The sequence below is a fragment of the Rattus norvegicus genome, chromosome 10 (genome assembly GCF_036323735.1).
Source record: "Rattus norvegicus strain BN/NHsdMcwi chromosome 10, GRCr8, whole genome shotgun sequence".
Lineage (NCBI taxonomy): Eukaryota > Metazoa > Chordata > Mammalia > Rodentia > Muridae > Rattus > Rattus norvegicus.
This window is the reverse complement of record NC_086028.1, coordinates 38047013-38068288: the sequence shown is the minus strand read 5'-3', so window position 1 is coordinate 38068288 and position 21276 is coordinate 38047013. Positions and strand designations below refer to the sequence as shown.

General features: G+C 39.9%; 1 protein-coding gene across 4 annotated transcripts in view; it reads right to left on the bottom strand.

The window, feature by feature from the left end:
* The window catches only part of Aff4 (ALF transcription elongation factor 4), an 82262-nt gene that overhangs the window by 12292 nt on the left and 48694 nt on the right, over positions 1-21276 (bottom strand). For 3 of the 4 annotated variants that reach the window (XM_006246263.5, XM_006246264.5, XM_008767684.4), the window contains 13 exons: positions 20524-20560; positions 18381-18429; positions 15310-15364; positions 14217-14254; positions 13688-13850; positions 12073-12990; positions 9669-9757; positions 8406-8646; positions 4165-4259; positions 3211-3274; positions 2959-3095; positions 2659-2730; positions 900-993 (listed from right to left, as the gene is read on the bottom strand). In XM_006246263.5, coding sequence (XP_006246325.1) covers positions 900-993; positions 2659-2730; positions 2959-3095; positions 3211-3274; positions 4165-4259; positions 8406-8646; positions 9669-9757; positions 12073-12990; positions 13688-13850; positions 14217-14254; positions 15310-15364; positions 18381-18429; positions 20524-20560 — 2052 coding nt within the window. The remainder of the gene's footprint in view (positions 1-899; positions 994-2658; positions 2731-2958; positions 3096-3210; positions 3275-4164; positions 4260-8405; positions 8647-9668; positions 9758-12072; positions 12991-13687; positions 13851-14216; positions 14255-15309; positions 15365-18380; positions 18430-20523; positions 20561-21276) is intronic. The other variant, NM_001107001.2, reaches the window with a different exon arrangement.

Sequence of the window (21276 nt, the reverse complement as noted above, 5' to 3'; positions counted from 1 at the left end):
AAGAAAAAAAAGAAAAGCTAGGTTGTTCTAGAAGACTTAAAAGACAATGCAAACAAACAATTAGTAGCCTGGCTTAGTGGCGCACGCCTCTAATCCTAGCACTTAGAAAAGACAGGCAGTGGGTTTCTATGAACTCGAGGCTAGCCAGTCTACAAACGGAGTCCAGGAAAGCTAGGGCTATTACACAGAGAAACACTGTCTTGAAAAACTGAAAACAAACAAACGAACAAATGAACGAACAAACAAAAACCCTAAAAACAATGAATAACAGAGATAAATAAAAGGAAGAGAAAAAACTCACATGGAGACAAGTTATATAATATATAAAACCAGGCAGAAAAGAGAACACCCATGACCCATCTAGTTGTATAAAGAGGAGTTCAGACAAAGAATAAGAGACGCTTGAGGACCTTGTAGGCCAGACCTTGAGTCTATAAGCAACGGTGACTTATGGAGAAGTTTTAAAATCCTAACTACAACAGGATTTCAGGAGAATTTATATGATACTAGTTTGAAATTAAAAAAAAAAAAAGAGGATATTTAGGGCACTACAATAACTTTGTCTGGGCTGGGTGTGTGGGTTGGGCATTTGCTTAGAATGTACAAGCCCTGGGTTTGATCCCTAGTAGTATAAGGAAAAAAAACGAAACCTTGTTTGAAGAAAGGTGGTAGTAAACATGCAAAGAACATTTTCTAGTATAGACATGGCTATTGTTTACAGCTATGGAAATTTTGTAATCCAATATACACATTTGAAGGCTTTCCCTAGAAAGCACAAACTTATCTGAGAATTTCCAAGCAGTAGTTAGTTTGTTCCTCTCGTTATGTTGTGCCTAAATACGAGAGTATCTCTGGGACAGTTTGTCTCTTCGGCGATGGACTGTGTTGTACAGACTTACCTTCAGGTGCTCAGTCAGCGTCTTGGAGTACTTCAGAGCGTTCTCCTTCTTCAGTTTGAACAGCCTCAGGTACAACAATGACTGGCATCTCAGGCTAGGCAATGGGAAAGGGCAGTGTATTTAGACATGGCTACATCTACAGGCAATTTTTCCATTAGATAGGCGTAGAGGCCTGGCTTCATATGAGCCAGGGTCAGTGTTACCTCTCAAACAAAACCAAGAGGTCAGCTTAATATGGAATACACCATAGGGTAAGGAAAGTAGCTAAGAAACTTCTAACATCCCATTAGTACTGACATTCAAAATTAAAACTATACCAACATACCATAATTCAAATAACTTTTAAAAGTTAAGAACTAAAAGTAGACAACTGAAGCAGTGAGTGAAATGGAGTACCCCAGCATCACCCAGCTCACACAGTTCAGACGACACCATTATTGTTCCTGCCCACATACGTAGTAAAGGCCACTTTCACACCCACTGGTCTTTCAGTTCCTTACAAGTTTCCCATTCTTCCCCACAATCCTGCCCCTACCTATGCTGTCACCTCCAGAGCAAGTCTTCAATCTCCCAACCATCTACCTTTATTGAGTAGAGGATTCTTTACTCTTTGAGACAAGGTCTCTCTATTCTATCTTCCTAGATATCCTGAAACTCTATATGTAGACCAGGCTAACCTCAAACTCACAGAGATCCACCTGCCTCTACCTCTGGAGTACTGGGATTAAAAGTATTCTCTTCTTTCACAGAATTTGTTTACATATTCATGTGATTGATTAGTTTCTGTCTCTTCTTACTGGAGTTTAGACTCCATAATGTGCAGAGTAATGTCAGACAGTTTACAGATGCATTTCTAATGTAAACACAGTGCCTGGTCAAGTATGCACCTCAGACAAGTGAACAGATATCTCTCTGGAAGAAACCAAACAGGGTATGGTGTGTTGAATATTCTTGGCCCATGAGAAATGATTCTATTAGGTTGTAAAGCCTTGTTGGAAGAAGTGTGTCACTGTTGGGATGGGCTTTGAGGTCCTATGCTCAAGCTCTGCCCAGTGTGGGAAGAGAGCCTCCTTCTGGATGCCTTCTGATCAAGAACTAGATGTAGGACTCTTAGCTCCGTCTCTAGCACCATGTTTACCTGCCTCCTGCCATGCTTCCTGTCATGATGATAATAGACTGAACCTCTGAAACTGTAAGCCAGGCCCAATTAAATATCTTCCTTTATAAGAGTTGCCTTGGGGGGTTGGGGATTTAGCTCAGTGGTAGAGCACTTGCCTCACAAGCGCAAGGCCCTGGGTTCGGTCCCCAGCTCCAAAAAAAAAAAAAAAAAAAAAAGAAAAAAAAAAAAAGTTGCCTTGGTCATGGTGTCTGTTCACAGCAACGGAATCCCTAACTAAAACAAGGGGCCTATATACAAAGAAGAGCTTTAAATAGCGGTCACTTAATTCAATGAAGGGTTCTAGCATTGGTCCTACTCAGCACTTTCATCAAGAGGGCAGTAGGTTACGAACAAGAACCAAATCTTTCAGTAGGGGTTTGATCTATTTCCTGTTTGATTATTTTTTTTTCCTGTTTGATTATTAAGGTTTGTGAAGGGGTTGTAGAAGACTGATTCAAGGATAATACTTCATAAAAGCACACAGTTCCAGTCCCCAGCTCCGAAAAAAAAAAAAAAAAAAAAAAAAAAAAAAAAAAAAAAGCACACAGTTCATCAAGAAACTGCCTATCTCCCAGCACAGCTAGGAGACAAAACACTTACCAAAGTACTGTGAGTCTCTTGTCTGCAGCTGTAGCATCTGGCGCCAAATAATTCTTTAGTTTCATAGTGTATCTATGAGTTGAGATAAAAAACAAACCAAGTAGAACAGAATATTTCACCTTGATCTTAGAACTTATGTTCTCAAAGTATCAAAATCAACCCTAAATAAAACACCCTGAATCTTCCCTAAGGAAAACGGAACACTGAGTATCTTCCCGGTTTACCATATTAGGTTAATCACATAACTGAGGAACAATAAATGATGAAGATATTCCAATGAAATGTCAAGTGCCCACTTACTTAATAAGCTCCACTGTGTCTGAGTACATAGGGAATGGAGACTTGGATTCCTGAGCGTTCTTCTCTAATGCATTCCCACATTCAATGAAAGACACTACGGCATCAAGGTAGTACACAGCTTTCTCAAACCTATCAGACTAAAAAGGAAAACAGCACGGATTAATGACCCACTGCAAATACAAACAGAAGGGAACACATGTTAAAACCTGAATATTAGCTTGATGAAGCACATCAGGAAGAATATTTACATACCAAAGCATCTGCATTGTGTTTGAGTTTTTTTGCTTCTTGTAAATAATGGTCTGCTGAATAATTTCTGCAAAATAAATTAATAAATAAAATGGTCAACATTTCCTAAGATAATTACTAAGCTGTTTTAGTCTCTAAAAATCTTACAGCTTTCACATTCTCAAGAAGTGATTAAGAACATAAATTATGGGGGCTGGGGATTTAGCTCAGTGGTAGAGCGCTTGCCTAGGAAGCATAAGGCCCTGGGTTCGGTCCCCAGCTCCAAAAAAAAGAAAAAAAAAAAAAACATAAATTATGGACAACTATGGCAAATCTTCTGCCCAAGCACACAGATCAAGTTCCCTAGTATGAAACATTAGCTTACTCGAGTGGTTTGTTTTGTTTAACCGAGAGCAAACAGGATGCAGACAGGAGAAGTACCTTCTGACAGAAAGCAAGAGAAAGTAGTATTGCTTCTGAGAAGACTTCCATTATCAGCAGTGGTACTGACAGCGGGAGCAGCTCTAGGAAGAGCATCCTTCCTGTCAATCTGGAGAGCCACTGACTGTTAAAGGAGTAACTGGACTAAAGATGCCTTTCATGTTAAAATCTGAATATTCTGTCGGTCAGATACAAATATTAACCACTTAGGGCCTGACATACTTAAGTGAGTTTATTATATGCTGACTGGAATTTCTTCCTATTCTTTTTTTTTTTTTTTTTTCCGGAGCCGGGGACCGAACCCAGGGCCTTGCGCTTGCCAGGCTGGAATTTCTAAAATGCATACTCGAAAGTATGTTTACCTCTTTACAACTGGCACATGCCTTTAATCCAAACACTCAGAAGGCTGAAGCAGGCCAACCTCTAAGAGTTTGAGGCCACCCTAGTCTACATCGTGAGCTCTAGGCCAGCCAAGGCTACACAGAAAATTCTGTCTCAAACAACAACAACAACAACAACCCACATAATTTACCTCACCTGTCATCAAAGGCGAGCTTCGTTCTTCGAGGCTTCGAAGAATCAGGAGTTGGTGTAGACGGAGGACAATTAGAGGAGCTATTTGGAGCCTTCTCCTGACCAAAAGAATATATACAACCAAGTTGAAAATTGTCAGGAGATTTAAAATGAAGCTAATCTTACTTCTTCAATCACTGCTAAAACAGAAATAAAATTCCATACTTCAAATTTCTTTGTTTTAAATTTTATACTGTTTCTACTCAACAGAAGATTGAGTTCATTCTATTCAACCAAACACACTGGTTTCATTTTACATAACCAAAATATTTATTTTTATACTCACTAAGCATCTACTGTGTGCAAGGCACTTAGGCTAGGTTCTTGTTAAAATATAAGAAAGACACAAACCGAGTATCAAAACAGCAGTACTGGATGGGGAGACGGCTGAGTGGGTGAGCACACGTGCTTTAAAGAAAGAGAACCTGAGCATCGGCGCAAGAGCTGGACATGCTGCACGTTCCCACAACACCAGGGTTGTGAGGAGGAAACAGGCTGGAATAGTGAGCCTCAGGTTCAAAGAAAAACTCTGTCTCCTAAGATAAAGGGCTGGAGAGGGCTCAGCATTTAAGAGCACTGGTTGCTATTGCAAAGTACCTAGGTTTGGTCCCAAGCACCCACATCATGTCTCACAACCACCTGTATCTCTAGTTCAAGCGATCCAATACCCTCTTTTGACTTCTGGCACCAGGCACACAAGTGGTACATATCACACATACACACAAGCAAAACACTAATACATACAAAACAAAACCAAAAAACTTTAAAACTAATTAAATGAGATAAAGTTCAATAGGAAACAATACCAAAGGCGCTCCCTTGGCCTCTGCATACATGCACTGGCACACAACTGGGGATAGGGGGTGGGGATGTGCAGCATTGTAAGCACCTGCTAGCTTGCGCGCGCGCGCGTGTGTGTGTGTGTGTGTGTGTGTGTGTGTGTGTGTGTGTTTGCGCACACACACACACAGAGCGGGGGTGGGAGGGGGAGAGGGAGAGGGAGGGACAGAGAGACAAAGAGACACACACACACACACACACACACAGAGAGAGAGAGAGAGAGAGAGAGAGAGAAGTAAAACAGTACCACTCAGGAAAATAGATGCTGAGTGTGGTGGCATATGCCTTTAATTCCAAAACTCAGTCAGAAGGATTTCTGTAAGTTCAAGAACAGCCCAGTCTATACAATAAGTTCTAGGCTACATAGTGAAATCAAACAAACCAAAAACAAAAAGAGGTTCATTACTAAAGCCTAAGTTAACTATTTAGTATGGTTGTTAATTCTTCAACTATCTTCTGAAATAAGTGTTAGTATTGGATAGGTTTTGTTGTTGTTTGGTTCTTTTTTTTTTTTTTTTTTCCGGAGCTGGGGACCGAACCCAGGGCCTTGCGCTTCCTAGGTAAGCGCTCTACCACTGAGCTAAATCCCCAGCCCCGGTTTTGTTGTTGTTTTAAGGTCCTCTAAGGAACTGGAAAGATGGGTCAGTCTATGAGACTTGAGTTTGATCCCAGAAGCTCATAACTGCTTTTAAGTGCAGTTCCGGGTTATCTGATACCTATGGCCTCCAAAGGCACTACATTCATGTCTACATAAAATATACGGATATATATATACAAGATTTAAAATGGAAAAAAATCTTAAAAAAGAAAACAAAACACTTTGAATACAAGGACTGTTCCTTGGGATGCAAAAGCAATACTGTACTCAGAGGATTAAGAGAGTTCACAGCTGTGTCATTTCAGCGTGGCACTGGTTTTCAGCTTCTTCCTTGGTCTGAGAAAATAATGCTCAAAATGTTGGTACTGAGTTTCTAGCCTCCAGAACTAGTCAGTTTCTGTTGTTGGAGCTTACGAGTATGTGGTAACACCATGGCTAACTAATACAATCATAAGCTTACTAGATAGCTGAGGTGACCTTCCAATATGATTTGCAAAGCTATGAAACTTTATTCAGACCATACCGTGGTTGTCTGCTTCTTTTTTTTGGTTCTTTTTTTTTTTTTTTTTTTTTCCCCCGGAGCTGGGGACCGAACCCAGGGCCTTGTGCTTCTTAGGCAAGCGCTCTACCACTGAGCTAAATCCCCAAGCCCTGTCTGCTTCTTTTTAACCAACACCAATGTACTACTAGTATACATTTCTACAGCAATAAAGGCTCACTGATATAATCAGCTAAACCAGTACATGCTGAATACTTATAGGTTACTAAGTAGAGAAAGCATCATGCAAATGGACTGGGAAGTAAGCAAAGGGCTAAGTACATAAGTCAGCAATTTAATTCTACTTCTGACTCTAGGCTTTTTTTAAACTTTACTTGCTCTAGGAAAATTCAATGACTCTAATATCAACACCCATTCTAACGTTTCCTATAGGAAAAACAAGAAAGTAAAGGCAACGTGAGAAGACACATGCCTATAATCCCAGCATCTAGGAGGCTGAGACAAGAAGATCAACTTCTAAGCCAGCCTGGGCCTCATAGTAAGATCCAAAGATCTTATATGCAAAACAAAACAAAAAGCACTAGATACCAAGTATGATCCAAAATATGATCCCCTAATATCTGCTAATTTCTCAGAAAATTAAACACTGGAAAAAAACATTAAGACAGACATGAATTCCTGCTTTCAAGGACAAAGTTATTGAAGGAAGCCTCCTTCATAAAGAAGAACCATGGTGACTCTCATCTATAGACCCACGAAGCCTGATGAGCATGTGATGTGAGCTCAGTTAGTGTACTTTTAAAAAGCAGTACTTAATATGGAAGTCTCCAATTCTTATCAGAAAGGTTGAGAAATGGCAAAAGAGCCAGTAAGCATGTAAGAAGAGGAAAAATGAAGATGAGCAACAGAACACTGTCCCTGCGACGCTGGGCCAGCTCCCCAAGTTCCTAAAGAAAGAGGATGCTGGTGTGGAGGAAAATCTATCTGTACAACTCAGCTTGAAAAGCTTGTAATCTCATTTACTGAACTTAAAATCTTTAACCACTACATTTAATAGGCTGCAACAGCTGTAGCAATCTAGAAAACTCCTTTTCCAAACTTTTGTTTACTTGATAATCTAGTGAATTATATATATATATGATTATATATCATAGACATAAATATCACACACATTATATATATATATATATATATATATTTTTTTTTTTTTTTAAAGACAGACTTTCTCTGTGTAGCCCTGACTGTTCTGGAACACACTCTATAGACCAAGCTGCCCTTGAACTCAGAGATCCCTGACTCTGCCTCCTAAGGGTTGGGATTAAAGATGTATACCATCACCACCCTAGACTATATTCTTAAAAACTTATTCTTAATTGTCACTTAAATACTGTAATGTCATGGACTTGCTCCTGACTAGAACAGTTTAGAAAGCATATGAATGACCTAGTCATTTGGGAGGCTTTGGCAAGTGGATCAGGTTTTTTTCATGTCTAAGTTAGGCTTCATAGTGAGATCCTGTCTTAAGAAAAAAATCGATTGCCAGGCAGTGGTGGTGCATACCTTAAATCCCAGCACTCAGGAGGCAGAGAGGTGGATCTCTGTGAGTTTGAAGCTGGACTGGTCTACAGAGAAGGTTCCAGGCCAGCCAAGGCTACAGAGAAACTCTGTCTCAAAAAACAAACAAACAATAAAGCAGAGCCTTGAAAAGCCTTCTTAGATCCAAACTTCAGTCTATAAACACCAAGGCTATTCAACTGTATCTTTCCTATGTTAAGGGCGACCATTTGAAGCCAGGTATGGTAGCACACACTTTTAGTCCACACACTCACACTCAAGAGACATAGGCAAATGGATTTCTGTGAGTTCCAGGCTACATAGTAAAATTCTACCTCAAAAAAACAAACAAACAAACAAACAAACAAACAAAAACCAAAAAAAAAAAACCCAAACAAACAAACAAAAAGTCAGATGTGGTGGCAAATCCCCAGCCCTACCACTCCATTCCTACAGAGGAGATTGCCCTGCTAGCCCATGGTACACAGCGCAGCACAGCAGCAGTAGGGAGATCCTGCCCCAACGAGATGAAAGGACAGAATTGACTCCTGAAAGTTGTCCTCTCAGTCTAGTCTGTTTGTCTCTGTCTCTCTTTCTCTCTCACTCATTCATTTTAAAAACTGCACAGGCCTACATCTTGAGTTGTTTACAAATAGCAATGTCACCTCAGGAACATGAGGGTGTTTTTCAAAGGCTCAAGCCCCAGCACCATACCTTGGCCTCTTTGGAGCTGCTGGAAACCTTCCCTTCAGTCTTCTTCTGTTTTGCTGTGGAGGAAGTGCTCTTGCTGCTGCCACTGTTCTCTTTGTTGCTGGTACTGCTGGACTTTAAGGATGATGACTGACTGACAGTCCTCTTCCGAGAGCCATGCTCTGTTTTTGAATCTTTTGAAGGAACAGGCCCAGCAGGTGAAGGTAGCAAGTCCTTTTCTTTTGTACTACTCTGCTTCGATGACCTGTCAAAAAATAAAAATAAAAATAAACCCCAAGTGCTCTCATTTCTGTACAGAGTGATACAGGAGTGAAGGGTTTTTCCATCTCTTTTCACCTGCTTTTAAGACAAATTTGCAAAGACATTCTTCATATGCTGATTATAAAACAAAAAGACTGTAAAGTCCACCAAGTAGGCATCTGTCTCTTCCTCTGCCTGCCCCATTTATCTGTTTTCCACAGTCATGCCCAGTGCCTAGAACAATATGCCACGAAATAAATGCTTAATAAAATAATGGTTGATCAACTGAGTAAATAAATTGTGAAAATATTAACGCTTACAAGTTACTAGTCTCTTTCAAGTTGCAGATAAGACACCCAGAAAACAGTGAAGCTTTATTGTTGACTCTTGCCTCATATTCTGTGCTGGGTAGTTTTATAACAACTTGACATAGTTAGAATCATTTGAGAGATGGGAACCTCAAGTGAGAAAATACTCCTATAAGATTGGGCTTGCAAGCAAGCCTGTAGAGTATTTTCTTAATTAGTGGTTGATATTGGAGAGGGCCCGGCCCACTGTGGATGGTTCCATCCCTGGGCTGGTGGCTCAGGGTTCTATAATTAATCAGTCTGAGCGAGCCATGAGGAGCAAGCCAGCAGGCACCACTCCTTTGTAGCCTCTGCACCAACTCCTGCCTCCAGGTTCCTGCTTTGTGTGAGTCCCTACCCTGGCTTCCTTCAATGATGAACAGTGATGTGGAAGCCTAAGTCAAACACATCCTTTCCTACCCCAAGCTGCTTTTGGTCATGGTGTTTGTCACAGCAGTAGTGAAACTGACTAGGAGATATTCTTATCTCACTAAAAAAGAAGAGTAAAAGCTTCCCGACTCTATTAGCTAAATGCATAGCTCTCACTGCTATGTACATGTGCAGACATGTGTATGACATTCAGTCAAGTAAAAAGAATACTCTGAAGCATTTCGGAAAGTACCAAACAGTGAATGATCAACACAGCCAATACAGACATGCAACGTGATTGGGGACATACTCTTTGCTGCTGGATGGCTTGTGGGCTGATGAGTTCTTGTCCTCCGTCTTGGGTTTTTTGCTCTCACTGGCTCGGTTATCATCATCATTCTGGACAAAAACAGAAACAGTAGGTCTTCAGCATGACAAGGGTGTCTGTCCTAGGTTAGATCCACAGTGTGAAATGATATGGCTGTGAGCACGATAATAGTTCTGTGTAGACATATTTCTATTTCTTTCCTGGATATGTATCTGGGACTATAATTGGTAGATCATAAGGTAACTAAATTCTGCTTTTTTGAGAAACTGCTAACTGTAATCCAAAGCCAATTGCATCTCACAGTTCTTCTAGTGCCACACAGAAATCCCCACTCTGTAGTTTCATCAGTACTTGAGCACACTGTTACTTGTTAAGAGCTAAGCAGCATCTCTGAAAAACTTCTTGGCTGAACCACAAGTGGCAAACCTATCTGTATCTACTGTTGATGTCACTTCCATAGACGAATCTAAGTTTTCCTACTGCTTCAAGTAAGCAACGAGAATACAAATACTGTACTTCTAATGTAGCAGAAGAGTCTGTTTTCCACCAAATGACTACATTCAGATAAATGAAGACATGAAAAAAAGTCACCTACACACTGCTACACATGACTAAGGGTCTCCTCCTAGTGCTATCAGTGTAACCTCCAAGAATTGCCCCGATACTTTACCAAAATTATAATTCTAGGGGAGGGCTGGAAAGAAGTCTTTTTTTTTTTAAACAAGATTTTTTTTTTAAAGATTTATTTATTATATATAAGTACACTAGCTGTCTTCAGACACACCAGAAGAGGGCATCGGATCTCATTACAGATGGTTGTGAGCCACCATGTGGTTGCTGGGATTTGAACTCAGGACCTCTGGAAGAGCAGTCAGTGCTCTTAACCACTGAGCCATTCCTCCAGCCCAAGATTTTTTTAAAGGATTTATTTATTATATATAAACACACCAGAAAAGGGCATCAGATCTCATTACACATGGTTGTGAGCCACCATGTGGTTGCTGGGATTTGAACTCAGGACCTCGGGAAGAGCAGTCAGTGCTCTTAACCGCTGAGCCATCTCTCCGGGCCCTGGAAAGAAGTCTTAATGGTTAAAAGCCACTGGCTGTTCTTGTAAAGGTAACCTCTAGGAGTTCTAAGCACCCACATGGTGGTTCACAATCATCTGTAACTCAAATTCCAGGGCATCCAATACAGTCTTTTGATCTCTTGGCACAAGATGGTGTACACACATTATATATATATATATATATATATATATATATATATATGCAGGCTCTGTAGAAAGCTAATCTTATGCCAAGCTGTGCCTTTATTTTGGAAGCATTTAAGATGAGAGTGGGCTATGAACCCACAGATTTTTCCTCCATGTTGGAACTGCATCCAGAGTTTTACACAAGCTCTACCATTAAGCTACACACTTAACCCTGGGGAATGTTCTCAGTTCTGACCTGTGCTAATGGAAAAAATCTAGGCACATAAGTAAATACTGGATGGGTGAAGTTCTTATGAATGTATCTGTCACAAAATTAGTGAGTCAGTTGTGCTCTCATTGGGACAGTAATAAAAAGTATGACTTGACCTGAGGCTAAGACAGAAAAGAATGCATAGATTACATTCAAACTGCAGTGTTCAATGTTTGTTCTAGCTTCACTTTTAACCTGGCCACCATACACTCTGCTCAGAGATCCTATTTAAGAAGAAACTATCCTGCTTTATTTAAGGAGATAGAGCAGAAAGGAGCTGTTCCATATGTAGTCTTACTGGGGCCTTGTGCTCAATCACTATTTTCCCTTACAGTTAGTTCATGAGCCACAAACTGCTTTCCATGGCACTTCAGATGCTGGTATCTAAAAGTGAACAACAGGGGCTGGCAAGATGTCTCAGAGAGTAAAGCCTGGCAACCTGAGCACAGCCCAGGGCACCCACATGACAGAAGAAAAGAATCAGCTTCCACAACTCTCTGGCTTCCAGTTATGCACTATCATGTACATGTGTGCGTACACACACAAATCAATAAAACAGAAGTCAAAAGCAACCGTGACAATGTAATGTCAAAATAGCAAGTACTTGAGAATAAGATGGCTCAGCAGTTAAGGACACTTGCTACTCAAAGTTAAGATACTAGGAACAATGTCTGTCAGGCAGCTCACAACTGGCTATAACTGGCTCCACAGAATTTGACACCCTCCCCTGGCCTCCACAGGAGCATGCAACAGTCTGAGTGCACACACAGACACAGACAGATAAACAGAAGAACATACACTCATAGACACATAAAATTATTTTTAAAATAGCTAATATTTTAATATCAAGATGCTTAAGAATATGGAGGGTAGAAAAAATATTTCTAAAAGAGAAAAAGAACCACCACCCTGTTACAGACCTTGTGTTTCCTCTTGCCTTTGTTGGAAGCCTTTTCTGAGGCTTGCTTCTGCACCTCTCTTGAGTGTTTTTCTGGAACATTTTTCTTTTCCCCCTTGGGTGGCTCTGTTTCTTTGTAAGGCTTCCCGGGTATTCTAGTCAAAAGATTCAGGTCTATCTTCACAATGAGTGGGTACCTGTCATCAGGGTCACTGAGTGGGGAAAGGAGCTCCTTCTCTTCCATAGGAGAGAACATCCGCTGCCGGAAAAAGCTATCGTCTTCCTCCGCCGAGGAGGGTTTGACAGGAGTCCTATTGCTCTCAGGGTACTTAGGAGTCTGGGAGGAGGGAGGGAGGCTCTCCCTCTCATCTGAATCTGAGGAGGAGCTATCTGTTTCTATGATTTCCCGAGATTTCTGGGAGGATTTACTTGCTGACTTGTATTTCTTTTTCTCTGCTGTAGGTCGAGGGGAAGATTTCGACTCCTTTTTGATGTTAGGTTTCCTTGAGCCCTTGGTGGCTGCCTTATGCCTGCTGGAGGGCATGCTGGTAGCCATGTCCACAGGGGTCTCACTTTCTATCTTCAGGCCTCCTCGGGGCTCTTCAGCAGCTGACTTCTCAGTTTTTTTGGGTTGTTTTTTGCCAACAGTTCTCCTCTGTGTGGTACTGTCACTCTGTGCAGGAGACTTCTGCCTCCCACGGCCACTTTCTGATCCTTTTTGGATAGTTTTAGAGTCTCGTCCCGGAGTGGCAGAGCTCGCTTCTTTGGCCCCACCTGGATCTGTGTAGTTACTGGCAGTGCCCTGCTCTCGGCCTTCTTTCTTGTAGGCTTGAGACGATGGGATGTTGCTATCTACAGAGGAAGCTGGGGACACTTTATGTGGGTTCACTTTGTTCAACCAATTATCAAGTTGCCACTTGTTGGTTGGTGGTGGTTCAGGCTGAAAATGAAGATAGATAAATTTATAAATGTAGGGTTTCTTCAATATAGAAGCTTTCCCCCTCTTTATAAAGTCAAGTAAGGAGAAAAAAAATGCTCAAGGTGACAAGCATTTGTGTGTCATGTTTCGAACAGGATCAAAACACAGGTAAAATCCTATTAGCTCTAGTCACCTGGCCTGAGTGCTGGAGTAAAGGTGGAACCAACAAGAAGAGCTTATTACAATGCCGTTTGAATAACTATTATTCCAGTTAGGAGTTCAACTTGAAAGGCACTATTGCAAATGATTTAATTCTAGAAAGAAAACATATGATGTAGGTACTAGGAGAGATTTTCAGCTGCACTGTATCAATCTACAGTACGACTCATTTTAGTCACAGTGACTATAAAACATAAATCCCCTGTTAAGAGGAAAATCCTAATTTAAAAGTAAGTTCTTATTTTTTTTTTTTTCCCGGAGCTGAGGACCAAAGCCAGGGCCTTGTGCTTGCTAGGCAAGCACTCTATCACTGAGCTAAATTCCCAACCCCCAAAATAAGTTTTTAAAATAATAAGGAGAGCAAAAAGCTTAGGTTTTCTATAAGACCCATGTTTTGTGGTCTTTGACATCATACACAGTGTGCCTTTGATCACATGCATGGTGATGCTGGAGTGGCCATCACGAGAGCTTGTGTATGGAAGCAGCTCCTCCCTCTCACCTCAGGGGATGCGCTCTGGGATGGCTCATTTGCCTCACTGTCACTGGAGCTGCTTTCACTCTCGGAGTCGGACCCAGAGCTGCTTTCAGACCCACTGTGGCTGCTTGAGTCATCCCTGGAGTTATCTGCTCCCTCACTATTATGGTGTGAAGGCTCAGAGTTACTGAAGGAGATAAAATAGAAATGACAAATGTTTCCTTTATAATGGCAACAAAGCCCCACTCAAATCTGACAACCCACTTTATTAGCAATGTGAAATAAGGAATCCAAAACTTCCTTACAAACGAAAGAGACATTCCCCAAAGTCTCTGATGTACCATTCCGCTAATAATACTCACTTTTAATATACTTTAAAATTCACCTAGTTTGAGTATATAATTTCATCAATTTTGTTAATATCCAGAATTATACAACTACCATTACAACTGACATTATTTATAAGGCTGCTAATGCTACCACCACAACGTTAAATCAGACTAACCTCAGCCATCAAACCAACAACAAAACCACAAAATAAAAGGATCCCCACCTTCCTGGTGTACTCCTTGGCATTGTCTTATCACAATCCTAAAAATGAACATAAGAAATTATGAATGAATAATACTCTATTTAAATAATATAAATGCCTAACTAAAAAACAAAAGCTGGCTCCTTTATCATATGAGTTAATATTTACTTAATACAGAGATTAAAAAAAACTAGTACAAGTATACTGTAGTGCTCAGAAAGCACAGGCAGCAACTTATGAATCTAAGGCTAGCCTGGGCCATGGTGAAACTGCCCCAAAACAAAACCAAGAGGCAAAACACTACAACCAATAACAGGACAGGACCCTGTTTTCAATTAAAGAAGTAGTTTGCCTAGCTCAATGCACAGTAGCACTACTAGCGAGAGAGAGAGAGAGAGAGAGAGAGAGAGAGAGAGAGAGAGAGAAGAATCTCTAGAATAATTCTTAAAAAAAAAAATGGGGTTGGAGAGATGGCTTATCAGTTAAGAGCAGAGGATGCTCTTACAGAGGATCCAGGTTCAATTCCCAACACCCACATGTTACTCACAACCATCTGTAATTCTAGTTCCAGAGGGCCCATGTTTCTTTAAAGAAAACAAAAAACAAAAAACTTCATGGGCTGGAGAGATGGCTCAGTGGTTAAGAGCATCAACTGCTCTTCCAGAGGTCCTGAGTTCAATTCCCAGCAACCACATGGTGGCTCACAACCACCTGTAATGGGATCCAATGCCCTTTTCTGGTGTGTCTGAAGACAGCTGTGGTGTACTCATATAAATAAATAAATCTTAAAAAAAAAACCTTCATAAATATTCTTATAAGTAATCTGCTTCAAAAATATTTTCTGATCCACAATAAGTGTTAATAAAATGTCAATTTTAAAAAGAAAAGGAAGAGAAGGAGGAGGAGGAAGAAGAGGAAGAAGAGGAAGAGGAAGAGGAAGAGGAGGAGGAGGAAGAAGAGGAGAATAAGCAGCAGCAGCAGCTCAAAGACATTACAGAAGGCTACAATCATCCAGTGTCAGAAAATGTATAAAAAGAATAGGTACTGGATCCTAAATTAAAGGACACAATGAAACAGTAACATAAAGGAGTGACATACAGTATAGAGCACAGACCTGTTCCCCATCACTGTCTTCACTGCTGCTTAGTTTTAAGTCATCTTTTAACATACTAGAGGAAAAAGGCAGAAAGGAGCATTAATTAATCACAGCTCGGTATTATTAATAATTCTGGGAATCAAGCATTGTGTTAGCCAAAAATTTAATTGAAAACACACACACATACACTCTATCTGTTTGGAATTGTTCACATTATACTAAAACATTTTAAAAGAAATCAATGATCTTTATGTCTTTAACTTTCCATGCATTAAAAAGAAATTTTAAGGTCAGCCTAGTCTATAGACCTAGTTCTAGGACAGGCAAGCCTGTCTAGGACAGGGAAAGCCTGTCTTGAGGGAAAAAAATTTTTTTTTTCCAAGACAAGATTCCTCTGTGTAGACCTGGCAGTCCTGTAACTCACTGTAGACCAGGCTGGCCTCAAACTCAGAGATCTGCTGGCCTCTGCCTCCTAAATGCTAGGGTAAAAGGCATGTGCCACCACTGCCTGGCCAAAAATTACTTTTAAAGAAGACAGAATTTAGTGTTCTGCAAAAAGATAGCAGTGTGCATGGTAGGAAGAGAAGAACTACTGGCTCCATAGGTAAAACATTTGATTTTGTTTTCTAGTTAAACTCCTATGCATTTCTGTTACAAAAAACAAAAAACAAAAAACAAAAACAAACAAAAAAAAAACAAAAAGCAAAACCTTGTCTCTAATTGTACACATATATGTTAATAGAGCTTTGGTCCACTAGATAAGACTCCTAAAGAAAAGCAAAATGAAGTCAAAGTATCAAGCAATTCCTTCTTTGTCTCCAATAATCCAAAAAGAAAGAGATCTGAGTAACTTCTAGCAATTGCATATCTTTGAAAACCACAACACTATTTCCAGAGTCAAAGTTCTGGTTCATAATTGTCTGGCTAAGAGGACAAGTATACACCAGCAGGAGAGTTTTGGTTAAGAAATGATCATGTATGAATTTTCAAACTTCAACTTCTAAGTCTCCCTTCACCAAAATTCAAGATGAACTTAAAACATATAAATACAATAAGCTGACAATTTCTGCAATTTGTTTTCATAGTAATGTCAAAGATTTAAGTTTTCCCTAAGTCTAAAATCATTAAACTTAAAATCAGAGTAACACAAAATATTCTGTGTTGTTTTACATGAAGTAGTAACTCTTTAACACAAAGTTTGGGAGCCCTGTACCTAGACAGTGTTTCCATTCTCATTACCAGGCAGTCCGTTACCTTTCTTTCTAAAGTGTTTTGAGTCTCCAGGCAGTTGGAAGAAGTCTTCTTTCACTGCAGTGACTACCTGCACTCTCCTCTCAGAGACTAATCTACATTTCTAAATCTGACCATGAATTCAAAACAGACACAAAAATCACCTGGGAACAAAGTAACCAGATGACTATATACTATGAGAAGTGTTTTAAAACTAGTTCAATAAATGAAATTTTTAGAAAGTTTCCTTTTGTACAAGGGCTTAAGTGTATCTCTATGACTGATTTCCAGTAAGGAAAATGTACTTACTCTGAATTCTCTCAGCCCTTATGATTTAATAATGACAGCTCAATGAACCTGTTTACATATGTGAGTATGTCAAAGCCTTTACCACACTGCTCCAGGTCTAGCATATGTTCTAGTTTCCTCAGTAACCAAAGCGGTATACCCATATACAGAAGCATGCATGATTAGTTTTTGCATACAGAAAAAAAGGAATATATGAGTTTCTCAGCAGTGTATGGGACGTGTTTTTATTACTGTATTTCTTTCTCAGTCCTCCTTTTGTTACATGAAGAGGCTATTAGACTGAGGTTAGCTCTGTGGTCTGTGGTTATAGCAACAGGAAGCCACATAGTGGCTGTTCCTTTGGAACTTATTCTAACCACTATGTTAACCTGTGACCTTAGGAGTTCAGGTGCTCACTCTCTAGATGTAATTTATTAATCTAATAACTTAATAATCTAATAGCTTACCCCTACTGTGATACAGATTTCTGACTCTACCTACAAAGTATAATAAAAATAGGGAAACTTAAAGATAGTATAAACAGTGTGGCTTTAGTGTACAGCATTCAGTGACTAACTGGAAGGTTTGCTAAGAAGAATCCTATCTTTAACATAGTGATTAAGTGTAAACTGTGAAATCAGAGTAAGGGTGGGTGAACCTAGGCCACTAGTGTTTTTTCTTTTCCTTTTGTTTTTTGAGATGCTTGTTGTTTTGGAGAAAGGGTATTACTATACATAGCCCAGATTGGTCCACCTTGCTTTGTAGTGCTAGTTAGCTTTAAACTAATGGTAATCCTCCTGACTCAGCCTTCTGAGTGCTAGGATTATAGACATGTATTTCCAAAGTCACTATTCCATTGCTTTTTGAAAAGAAATTGTTATCAGCCTGGAGATATTGTTCAGTAGTATGGTACTTGACTAACATGTGCAAGATCTCCACCAAAAAGGAGAGAAAACTCAGGAATAACAGCATGCGCCTATATATAATCTGAACACTTGGGAGGCAGAGGCAAGAGGATCAAGTTCAACTCATCCTTGACTATATATGATGAGTTTGAGGACAGCCCAGACTACATGAGACTCAGTCTCAAAAAACAAAACAACAAAGTTAGTTATTAGAACACAGGCATGTCTGTAGTCTATATAGCTTTTATATTAAGTGATAGGAGTATTTAGGACATAGGCTACATGGTCTTTAAAATCTACAATCTCTAGCTCTTTACAGGCAAAGTTAGCTTGTGTCTGCCTTAAAGCATTAGTGTTTCTGCATGGGAATGTACATAGTTCAATAGTGAAATATGAGTTTAGCATGCACAAGGCCTTTGGTTTCACAGTGAGCTGGCTCAGAGGGTAAAGGGCTTGCCACTATACCCAACAACCCAAACTTAATCTCTAGGACCAGAGAACTGACTCGCACAAGTTACCCTCTGACTTCCACATGCCTCCATACACATACATACAAAATAAATGGAAATTTTCATTTTTAAAAGAAAAAAGAGTAATATTTCTAGCACTTAAAATATCCAGCTATTATTAGATAATAATAAAACATCCATTAAACAATAAACTTACGATTTTGACTGGTGTCCATTTGATGTTTTAGCAGAAGTACTGTATCTTTCTGAAACAAAAAATATAGAAGTGAGCAACTGAGTTGTTTAGATTATAAAATAGCTATACAAAATGTCTATCTTCAAAAATATTTATAAAATACATCGCACAAGGTGAACAAAAGATACAGGCATCCTCAGGCAATGACCTCTCTCCCACAGCCATTTTAGGAGGTGGTGTACTCCCACTACCTCATCTATACTCTGACTCCTGCTGCTGACCCAGTCCAATGAAAGGTGTCTACCCAGTATCTGGAGGAATACATACAGACATGATGTTCATAATAATATGGCTTTATTATTATTATTAATTATTATTATTATTATTTTATTTTATTTTATTTTATTTTTGGAGACAGGGTCTTACTACACAGCCCAGGCTGACCCAAATTCACAATGCAAAGCCTGAACCGGCCTTGAACTTGCAATCCTTCTGGCTCTGCTGCCCCAGAGTCAGGGTTCTAAGTATGTGTCACCCCATTTAGCATTATAACAGCACAGCTTTAACCAAAAGCTAGGAAATAAAATGTGTCCATTAGTAGGAGGCTAATTAACTAATTATTTCATGTAACATGGGTTTAGTACTACAAAGAGTGAACTAGAATTACATACTGCTAAAGTAAATCCAGTGAAAAATACTAAGTATTAACAAATCAGAAGGCATCTGTGATCCCATTTGTCATAATTAAACACTGGGGAAGCAAATGAGAGTGGGGTAAAAGTAAGGAGGAGAATTCTTAAGAGAAAATGAAAAGGTTAGGGTTTCTAGCTAGCTATTTTGGGCATGTCAACATCTCAAAGCTGGGTGTGGTGGTGCACACCTGAATTCTAGCAGTCCAGAGACAGAGACAGGAGGATCTCTGAGCACCAAGCCAGCTTGGGCTACATAGTGAGAGTCTGCTTTAAAAACCACTGTCAGATGCAGGCAGTAGTGGTGAATGCCTTTCATCTCTACATGAAAGAAGCAGGGGCAGACAGATAGATCTCAGTGAGTTCAAGACCAGCCTGGTCTACAGCTTAAGTTCTAGGACAGCCAAGGCTACACAGAGAGATTCAATCTCAAAAAACCAAACAAACAAACCTCACTGTCAATTCCCTTTTATGTATCTATAACTACAGCTATAAGGTAGAATAGCCACACAGATTTAAAGTTTGGCGGCTGTAAGTTGTCTTGTGACCTCTCTCTGTGGATTGTGGCTTTCCCATGCTACCTACACACACAATAAATAAGTAAACATAGAGATGCAGTCATGTTTCACCTCTTGCATTAAGATCACACACACAACTAGCAAAAGGTCAAATTTTTCTACATCTTTCAGAATACTCTTAAGTTAGTGTAAATCTATCTCATAAGTTGTTGTTCCTAAATAATTTTTGTTCCAGAGCCTCATGGTAACACTCAGACATCTGCAATGGCCAACATCACCAGTGTCAATCCACAAACTTCTTGGTGCACATATTCTCTACACCATTTGTACAGCCATCTTCCACAAGAGTTCTGAGAAGTGAAGAGTTGAGGTGAGAGGCGCTACAGAGGGCACCAGGCTCTCTATCCAGATCACACAACACAGAGAGAATAAGTAAGGAATGCATAAAGAGCCCGTGGAAGCGCTGATAACCATTCCTGCCTATGGTTTTATAACTGCAAAACCAACGCCATGAAGAGGTGGGAAAGCAGAATGGCTCTTACTTCACTTGGTGCCTACCAAGTCGATTTTATGAAATTCCAACTGTTAGTTCAAATAAGGTAAGTTTATTTTGATTTTTTGTTTGTTTTTTGAGACAGGGTCTCTCTACATGGCCCTGGCTAGCCTGGAGCTCACTAAGTAGAACAGACTGACCTTAAACTCATAGAGATCCGCGCAGGCTCCTGAGTTCAGGAGGGATTAAAGGCGTCCACTACCATGCCCAGCTTATTTTAATTTTTAATGACCTACAGTTCTTACATTTTCTTAAGACTGAGCTCGGATTGTTATTTACCAGGTCATAAAATCAGGGTAAAACATATATAAAACTTATTAGGAAGTACTATAAGGTATGGCTATATGAATTAAATAATCAGTAAATAGCTTAATTTGAAAATCAGCAAGAAAATAAATACTTACTTTGTTCTCCAGAGCCAAAGTTAGACTGCTGAGACTCCTAGGAAAAAGGAACATAAAGTTATTCAAAGTGATGGTACGAGAGAAAGCGCTATCAGTGAGAAAAGCTCCAAGTGATAAAAAATGCTTCAACATATATGAGAGAGAAAATACTGGAAGACTGTGATAGCTCCGTCTAAGCAGACTATCAGAGCTTATGGAAATAGCAGGAAGCCACCAAAGAGTCTCTATCTCTTTTCAGCAGCATCCATGATACTTACAATCTAATTCAGAGACCGAGCGAGTTCACATAGTTTCAAGATTTTTGACCTTGGGGCTAGAAAGGTGTTCCAGTGTTAAGAGTAGACTCTTGCTGAGGATCTGAGTTCAATACTTGGCACCCATGTTGGGCAGATCACAACCCACTGTAATTTCAGCTTCAAAAGAAAAGTCCCCCTTTTGAAAACACATTGTTAATTGTTAATTTTGAAATACACTGTTAATTCTTAATCTTGAGAGAGTGCTTGAACTACAGGTGTGAGGAAGCAGTGGACAGCATTTGCTTACTACACTCAAGGTCCCGGGTTCAATCTAAGAGTAAAGAAAAGACTTGAAGAAGAAGAAGAAAGCGCTAGGGATGTAGCTTGGCTGACACAGTACTTGTCTAGCATGCGTGAACCCTGGGGTCAATCCCCAAAGCCCCATAGACTAAGTGTTGTGGCTTATAACGGTAATGCCAGTACTTGGTGGGTAGAGCTAAAAAACTGGGAATTGAAG